Source organism: Falco naumanni, chromosome 8, assembly GCF_017639655.2.
Source record: "Falco naumanni isolate bFalNau1 chromosome 8, bFalNau1.pat, whole genome shotgun sequence".
Taxonomy (NCBI): domain Eukaryota; kingdom Metazoa; phylum Chordata; class Aves; order Falconiformes; family Falconidae; genus Falco; species Falco naumanni.
This window is the reverse complement of record NC_054061.1, coordinates 16,658,524-16,668,064: the sequence shown is the minus strand read 5'-3', so window position 1 is coordinate 16,668,064 and position 9,541 is coordinate 16,658,524. Positions and strand designations below refer to the sequence as shown.

The 9,541-nt window shown below is 41.0% G+C and overlaps 1 protein-coding gene across 3 annotated transcripts in view; it reads right to left on the bottom strand.

Moving 5' to 3' along the window:
* Nucleotides 1-1,362: 1,362 nt before the first annotated feature.
* Nucleotides 1,363-9,541, bottom strand: part of TENM2 (teneurin transmembrane protein 2) — a 698,905-nt gene continuing 690,726 nt past the window's right edge. For all 3 annotated transcript variants that reach the window (XM_040604228.1, XM_040604229.1, XM_040604230.1), the window contains 3 exons: nt 7,645-9,259; nt 4,500-4,630; nt 1,363-3,287 (listed from right to left, as the gene is read on the bottom strand). In XM_040604228.1, coding sequence (XP_040460162.1) covers nt 2,526-3,287; nt 4,500-4,630; nt 7,645-9,259 — 2,508 coding nt within the window. In that variant the 3' untranslated portion in view covers nt 1,363-2,525. The remainder of the gene's footprint in view (nt 3,288-4,499; nt 4,631-7,644; nt 9,260-9,541) is intronic.

Sequence of the window (9,541 nt, the reverse complement as noted above, 5' to 3'; positions counted from 1 at the left end):
GAACATGCTGATGATGTGTATGTTACTTGCAAAGGAGCTAGATAGGGAGTGCATCCCCTGCAAATCTGCTACATCTCCTCCCATAGTAATTAATATTAAAAAGGGTACTTCACTTTTAGCTTAACTAAGTTTCCCTTTGAAGCAGCAGAATCTCATTCTGAAGAGTTTCAGCTTTAGGAGAATGGTAACAGAATGAAGGGCATCAGGGACGGTGCAACAGGTTCTCGTTTCAACCCTCCCAACTGCAAGAAAAATTCCATTCTAAAACATGACCTAAGAAGCTTACCAATACTGGGCAAGGGTAATCCGGAAAAAACTGATAGTGAAAAGCGCCTCCACCTTGTGATTTCATGGTTTATGCCTCTGTTAAAAAAAAGTAACAATACTCTAAGAGGTTTCCCTTGTAAAGAACAGTCTGATAACATAACGGCACTTCAAGTCCATCAGCACAGAAAAACATCTGCAGCGATAGACATACAGGACTTCATCTGAAAATGTACCAGACTCTTCCTTCAGAGGATGAGTGATGGGGCTTGGGGTTCCAGCGCGTGTGCTGCATGGGGCAAACACAGGCACAACGCCCTGGTCAGAACAGGATGGCTCTTGCTGGCACTGCAAAAATGAGATGCACTTTCTGAGTGCTCTAGGTGTTACACAACACAGCCACTGAACTGTTCGGTTTTAAAAATGCCCCAGAGTGAATTAATGCCCATAATCAGCTCGAGCATCTCTATCGGTATCATGAGTCATTAAAAACCTCATTTGCAAAACTGCAAAGGCAAAACTGTTCTCAAAATTAAGTAGAGCTCCCTAGCTACATACTTAAATGAGACGAAAGCAGCAGGGCTCTGGCTGATGGGTGGTTCCCCTTTAACATCATGTGTGACTGTTTGCTGGGGAAAGGGTCTTAGATCTTACCTCCGATGCCTAACTGTGGCAGAAATAAGCAATCTCCCACAGAAGACAGATTTCATGGAGCCTTCCTGGCTCGCAGTACGGCCTTCCATGTTCCATTTAATCTTACGTTACTGAATTTTCAAACCATTTGGAGGTTATTGTAGTGCGATTAAAATAATTCCAGGACTGAAACACAGCAGTTTGAGGGTTGCTAGTCGTGAGCTGCAGAGGGGGAACTTCTAAAGCATTTACCAGTTTTCTGCGGTGTCCTAAGCGGAGTTCCAGGTGATGCGTGCGTAGGACTTCGCTTACCCAGAGAGCAAAGGACCAGCCCTCTGTAGAACCCACAGTGCAACAACAGAAGCCATTCTGACATGTAAGATGCCGTGTGCATTAGGTGACAGTAAGACACTAATCTTTCATTTTTAAAAGATCTAACAACGGAAGACAAGTAATTCACAGGAGTTTTAAAGACTTTATTTATGTATAAACAATTTAAACACTTTGCCATAAATTATCTTTGCCTGTCTCTAGTCTTTGCTTAGCAGCAAATTAAAATTAATATAAAAACTCAATGAACAATTCATACATGTATATTACAAAAAAGTTCTTGTACCAAAGTTCTTATTAGACTTTTTTCTTTTTTTTTCTTTTCTTTTTTTTTTTTTTTTTTGGGTGTTTTTTTTTTATTTTTTTATTTTTTTGTGGTGACTGTAATGTGATTGTCTCAGTTTCTCGACCAAACAAACACACTAATAATTTTTAAATCTGAAACAGTGATTGTGCCTTCTGGCTGATGTATGTACAGGGTGATCTGACGTGGTGCCCATTTGCAATAGTGTAACACAATGCCCACAGCTCTACTGGAACTGATACCAACAAACTACTGAATCTAAACAGACTACACCCTGTAACTGTGTTATACTGTCCACAATGGAAATCTTCAAAGACAAACAGAGTATGAAATTTATTTGTAGTGATTTATAGCCACCATTTTGAATGTAACTTTACACTCTGCCCTCTTTGAATAAGTTAAGCTTCAGGCCAGACAAGTGGAGGGTCAGAGTGCAAGTGTGGTTTTGTTACTTTTAAATATATTTTTCTTTACTATTTCCAGTGCGCTCTCACTTGCATTCTCATTGTCCTCCAGTTGCTACACACAAATCACCCCAAAGTCATGTTTTAAATGCACCTGTATTTTGCTTTAAATGAAAACCTCTTGGATATTTATCAAACAAGCAGTCTGAATCATCTGTGTTTCATCAGCTGGTTAGTGAAAGTGGCCCACTTGGATTTCTTAGTTTGCTCACGTGTGAATGGAGTGAGGTAATACAATACGAGGCCTTCTTTTTGTTTTTCTTTAGACCCAGAACAAGTGGGTAATATTTCAGGGGTACTTTTTAATTTGTATGGTTAGAGTTTTCAGTCTGGCTTTAGTCCACTTCAGGATGTGGTTTTTAATCACTTGAACAGTAGCATTGAACTCAAAAAATATGAGCTTTTTTGCCACTTACTATCCCAGAGTAGCTCAGCCTAGTGCCCCCATTTAGGTCTTCATCTCCTTAGGAGAGGAGATAACAGTTATGACTACTGATTCATCCAGCACAGGATGACAGCAGGTTAATTTGTTACCTCTTTCCCATTTCATTCTGTCTTAAAAACTGGATGTTGCTGCTACTGTCTGCTAGCTCTGGGTACTGCTCCACGGGCAGGACATAATATCCCTCGTAACCTTGAACCCTTCCCGTGTTCAGAAGCTGCTGCTTCTCTCCGTCTGTCCATACGCGGCTGCCCTCTCGGCCATCCCGTGCCTTCTGCTGCTCCTTGGCCCAGGCTGACGCCAGGGCTCGCTGCCGAGCCTGGTCTAACACTCTCACCTTCTCCTCGTCCAGCGTGTCGGGGGTCAGTCCGTAGCGGATGTTGATCAGCAGGGTGGAATGCTGAAACTCAATATTGGTAAACCTTCGAGTCCTGCCATTGACGAGGAGAGTGGGCTGGGAGACGGTGACGTTGACCCCGCTGTCCAGGACCTTCCGCCCACTGGTCATCGCGAGGGTGACAAGGTCGCTGTCAGCTGAGCCTATCTTGACAAAGTAATGGGTATCCTTCCCCTCAATGCTGTAGTGCATTTTTTCCAGGTAGTGAGCACTATTAAGGACAGAGGCAATCTTTCTGCTATCGTCTGTGGCTATGCTGGAAATGCCGGTGGTTACCCGGCCTTCCTTCACAGCAAACATGATTCCTTTCCCAATGATAGGAGTGGTTGTTGCGAACCAGTGACCTGCTTTTTCTCTAATACTGGCATGTAATCTTTTAGATATGACCTGTCCCTCAAGAGCCATGAAAGCTTGGTTGTGTCTTTCCGTTGTCTGCTGAACTCCTGTAATTAGCTGGGGAAAGCAAAACAAAGTAAAACAAAAACCACCAAAGAAGATACAGAGCTGAAAATACTCATTTCAGAGACTAATGCTAATCTTTGCTTTGTTTTTTTAAAGGAAAACCATGCAGTGAAAAATTCTGTGCTATGGGAGGACCACCATATACATACCCTTTTTAGAATCAGGTAAATACTCATTTGGCAAATTATTCTTTGGTATTACTGATAGGAAAAAATATTTCTCCTTCATCACCCTTTGTAGCATATACGTACCACAAATCTCAATTTTGGGAAACTATATAGTGTCCATTACAAGAATAAGTAAGACCCAAGCCCAGCACGATTTTCATCAGAGTTGGAAACAAACAGAATCCATCTATTAAAAGATGGCACTTAACTTTGGAACACTTTTGCCCAGAGATTTCAACCAGTATCTATGACTAAAATGCTTATGAATGTAAGGCTTTTTAAAAATCGATGAGATTTGGGTTCCAAAATTCCAAAGCAATTCCTGAAGAGGGCATTTAGACCCTCAAATTACTTAAAAGCCTGTGAACGTGGTATGTCTAGGTTTATATGATAATTTCTGTTCTATTACCACAAAAGCGAAGTAAGCCAAGCAAAGACTAAGTTTGAAATTGGCCTAGTACTCTTTTTAAGTTTATTAAATGGGTTGGAATTTATTATAAACATTGAAGCACATACCCTTTTCCACCCTTAACCTGACAAGTAAGCATACTGTAACTGAAGTTAACTGTGGTAACTGGAGTAGCGAACCAAAGCCTCTAATTATGAAAAGCATCAGACAGAAACGATGAGGAATCCTATTGCAGGGTGAGAAGCAGAACCTTTCTGTAGCAGTACAGCAAGTACCAACCTAAGTTTATTGCAACACACATGTTATTAGGATGGTTTTACCAAAGGTACAACAGATGATAAATTACCCTGACAAAGTCTGCCTTTGTCATTGCTAATCAAGTTAATCGAGTTACAACTTGTTAATCAAGGAAGAACTCAATAAAAGACAAACCAATGACACTGTAATTATGATAACAACAAAGGCTGGCAAGAAAAGCATATGTTATTGGTATAAAACCTAGCTACTCACTTCATTTTACACTGAAATAAATACTTGGCCTTCTGCTGTGACTACAGAAGAGCCAGCAGTTATATTTGTAAAGTGGGGCAAATTTATCAAGAAAAATAACTTCATGTTTCTGCTTACCTGTCCATTTTCACATGCTTGACTCTCAGACAACTCATATGGCGGTGACACAAAATACATTTTTGCTCTAGGGAAACCAGGAATAATGTTGCTAAGCTGAAATCCAAACATCACCAACCAGCTTTTGACATCTAAAAATCAAAAGTAAGCAGGTAAGTGAGAAATAAATGTGGATAATAAACACAAGAAATAAAAATATGAGGAAATCCATCATTGACCTCTTTAATTTCAAGTAGCAGTGAAACTCATAATTTATGTTACAGTGTGGCACTTTGCAGAGTTGTAGTAATCCACCATGAACAGGCACATGTTGCTTTGAATTTATCCTAAATAGTTCATCAGGGATATACCACCTTTTCCATTCTTCTTACATTACAGCATATGGATTATCCAAACATTTTACCGTATGTACTACTTGTTCTATTTCTGACACCTTCTGCTGTGGCTACTGTAGCCTACAAACTGTATTGTAAAATGATGTTTTATCAGGTTAGTACTCCTAAAACCATCTGGAAAGTCCTTTGGGAAAATACACGGCTTCTCTTCTATGTCCTACTTCTATTAGCTGTCATCAGGTCTCGGGAGGCTCCATTAAATGCAGTGAGAAGCTGGACTTGTAATTCAGATGTCTAAATTTAGGCACCATGAATGTCCTTCCCATGCCTCCAGGCTGTATGGAAAAGTAAGACTTGCATGGGTGGGTTACAGCTCAGCTCTGGGGGGAGCTTCGGGAAGTTCCAGCTCTGACCAGTAAACCTCTGGCTTCATATCTAGTTGAAAAAGCTGTGCCACTGAATGAATAACAGTAATTCTCACTCAGCAGGTATTAAGAACTAATGATGTATTTTAGTTATCAAAATAAAGTTTTTAAGCAAAAAAATACCCTACCAAAACCCCATGACCCCATTTTACATTTATGCTTCCTGCTGCTCTTTTCTGGCCATCGCAGAGATCGAAGCAGTATGGAAGCACAGGCACTTGTGCTTTGGACTTGGATTTGGACATGAACATGAGGACTCCTGTTCAAACATCACTCCTGCCTTTTCCTGCAAGTAGCCTTCTCCCCTTGCTGGCCTACAATGCCTTCTGATGCTGCTACTGCTGCTTCTCTGCGTGAGCCAAACTTCACATTTGACAGGAGACATGGCTGTGGCAAGGCACGCTCGATGCAAGGGTCGCTGCCTGAATTTAGGCCACTCTAAGCATGGTGTCTGCAGCACGCAGGTGCACAGCGGGCTCTGCTTGCTGCCCACGGACACGCAGAGACCTGCAGAGCACCCACCTGAACACCTACAGACCCCTGGGACATGCTCAGCCACAACATGGCACCTGCTCGCTCTTGCAAAGCCTGTTTCCCCCAAACTTTTAGCAGAGGTTATGTTACATTATAAAAAGTGTAATGCTTCTTGGTTGAGGACATTTGACAGCGAAAGTCGCCTTTTCTGAGCCATTCTGACACTAAAATAAGTGAAATGCTCTGCTTCTATGAAGGTATTTGCATGTATCTCCCATCACACAGTCCTGACCGTATTTTTCCCTGTAGCTTTGGCCAGCACATGGTTACTGCTCCTTTTTAAGGCTTCCATTTATCTTACAGTATAACAGTATCTCCTGAACAATTCACTTCAGCTGCCCTAATTCTGCAAAAAAAAGGGAAGGACCTAGATTTCAAGTAGTTACTATTTTGCTTAGCCAACACGCCTTGCAGCACTGGCCTTACTACAGGAATTCCTCTTCAGCTGTGAATACAGCAGCGCCAGGGGTTAACAGTAAGAATGGATTGGGGTGGGGAAGTATTTTTTTCTGTTTGTATTTTTTTAAACTATGACAGCCAAAGTGCCACCATAATCCCTTCTTGTGCAAGCTAATCTGTGCTCCATACAGCAACAAATATTTTCATCACCACTGAAGTATTTTTACAGACTATAAGGTGTGCATTATACCAAAATGCAATATATCCTCCTAGATTTCATCCAGTGGATGGATAAATTAAATGAATGCAATTTCAGAACATAGCAAAATATTGTAAGATGACAGAGAAAATCTACATCAAACAGTGCTGTATGAAAACTGGAATTTTGTTGAATTTAGGACAACAGGTTTTGATCCCAAGGTAATTTTAGTCCCCAATAGTTTTGTACTATCAGAGAAGTTTCACACTATCTTCAAATTGCAAAGTATTACAGTAGAACCTATGGGGTGTTGCACATACATCTAGGTCCCAACATACTAATGAAACTTGCTATGATTTTCTTTGAAGAAAGTGCACACTTTTCTTGAAATTCTATTTACTGCTGAAATTAAGATAGCTCCTTTTAAAAATGATATCACTGCTCTAATTACTGTATATTGCATATTCAATTCTGAAAAAAGCTTTTCCTGAAGACATATTAATTACCTTTCTTTTTAGAAATTGCCAGCAGCTAGTTCAAGTACTGTGTGATCTTAAGTGAAAAATTATTACCGATTAAGAAGGGGTTACAAGTTTTGCCAAATTCTAACATACGCAATCAAAACTATTTTATTGTTTCTCTTTCTCAGCTCTACACATTCCAGAAAATTTCTTAAGTCTTTCAGGAGGAAATAATTTTCAAAAACATCAAGATTTTTGTTTTAAATACTAAAGACTGTTTGCATATTAAAAGTTAAATGGAGAAAGAGGTTTAATTAAATCCATTCTTGGTACTAATTTGTAATGTGCCCATGGGCTCCGCTAGCAGTTAATTCTGAAAGTAGCCCTAAGGGGAAGAGATGCTGAGGAGTTCTGGTTCCCGATTCTGCAACTAACCTGCTGGTGATTCTTGTAGGTGACACTGCTTTTTATTGTACAAAATCAGAATGAACTCATCTTCATACTAGTTCAATAGGAAGAGCACTATGGCTGTGCTGAAATGGAATATTAAGGCATTTCCTCCTACCTGCCTCCATAACACATTATGGCTTCTCATTTAGTGCCCTTCATTCAGGAAGCAGCAGTATCAAAGAATCAGGACTAGCCAGCCCTTTTCACAGCACAAAAAGGAAGATGGCCAAACTTGATGGGAGCATTCAGCAATTGGCTCATAAAGAGAAGTCTGATTTCTTTCCCAAATCAACTAACTCCCAAACTGCAGTGTTATTTATAAGAAACATAATGAAGTCTCACCTGTTACATAATTCTTTAGATCCAGTTCGTTGCTGAGAGGGTTGTTACTCTTGAACATGTACAGATTGAAAGGAGCAGGTTCTTTACCAATGTTTTTCCACATGGTGTAATCAGGAGATGTCCAGCGTCCAGCCAGGACATCATAGTCCCTTTGGGTAAAATGGACGAGTTTGGTTAAAGGATCATACAGCCCTCCGTGGAACCCAATGACCAGCTGGAAATCGGGGTTAGAGTCGTAATAAATCTCCCCATACGCCGTGTACTGAAGCTGTTTGATCATGAGGCCATTGATGCTGAACACAGCTAACGGAGTGCCCGTGTTATCAGAGGCGACGTAATATTCTTCCCCGCTGCTACTCTCCATTGCAAAGAGGTGGCCCTGCAGATCGTAGTACAAAGAGGTGATTTCTGAATTGGAATGGTTGTAGACGTGAGTTACCCTTGTTGGATTGTGAAGATCAGCATAAAAGTACTGTAGATGATGCCCCAGATTAGTCTTACAGGAAGCCCTTCGGCCGAGTCCATCGTAACGGTACTGAACGCTCCACCCGTTTGCTTTGTTATAAGCTCTCGTTAAGAGTCCTTTGGAGTTGTACTCAAACACATCTGAGCCTCGCTGACACAGGAATCCATCATCATCAATTTTGTATGGGATGTCACCTAAGCGTGTAATCCTGTCTCTGAGGTCGTAGCGCAGAGGCATCAATCGGACGCTGTTTCCAGGACTCAGGAGATGAAGGTTTCCATTCAGATCGTAACTGTAACGCCAAGTTGGCCTATCATTCACTGCTACACTTTGCAGTTGCCCATCTCCATCGTAATCATAGGTGTACTTCGTCGTGTTGGCATAAGGACCAAGTTTCAGTTCTCTTTTAGTTACCCTTCCCATGCTGTCATATTGTACAGTCATCCAGTACATCAGGGATCTGAACATTTCGTACTGAACTTCTTTAATGCGCCCATGGGTGTCAAAGTGCTTACTCAGTGTCATAACTGCTGTAGTAATAATCTGATTGATATCATAATAAATAACTCCAAATTTGCCAAAATGCTCTACTTTGCCAGAAATCTCATCATAACGGTAAAGATCAACTGGAAGAGGCGTCTCACTAATTATGGGTTTGATGCTTGCGATTCGAAAGCTGTTATCGTGATACGTATAATCGAACCTCGCATTGACCATACCTTCTTCAGAGAATCTGTAGATCTGTTTGTCAACAAGAGGGCCAATTTTGCGATAACGGATTGTACAGGAAAACCCTCCACTTTGCAAATTCACCATTTTCAGGACGCCTGTAGTTTCATCATATCCAAAATTAACTGCTGTGCTGTCGTAAACAATTTCAGATAATTTGGATAGCTTTCCATACTTGTAGAAGACTTGTCGGCCAGTGCCTAAAAATGATGTTTTCAAAATCCTCCCGTCATCACTGTAATCAAAAATCACGGATGCGTTGCTTTCAGGAGGGTTATAAATATTTCTAATGTAGCCAACGGAGGTGTGAGTCGACATGCTGTGCCGAGCCACGCTAGGCATGGTCACGGCGTGAAGTCGGTCGGAAGAATCATACTCGAAGATGTACTGTCGTTGACTCTGAAGCAGTAGTACCATGGACTACAGGGGGAAAAATGAATACACAGTTACTAGCTTTCAGCATGTGACCTCTGAGAGGGCATTAAAGAAGAGAAAAATTGACTGCAGAGGCACTGCTGTTTAATAAATAAAAAGAGAATTAGATACATTAGTTAGGGGCACAAAGCTGCCCGGGAATATTGTCAGATTGCTGCATGAAAGGATCTGCTACTTGGAAATCAATATGCTGACACTCCAGAGAGAGTGTAGGTTGGCTAGCTAGCATATTAGCTACCCTCCCTTTAGTAGGACTTTTTTTTTTTT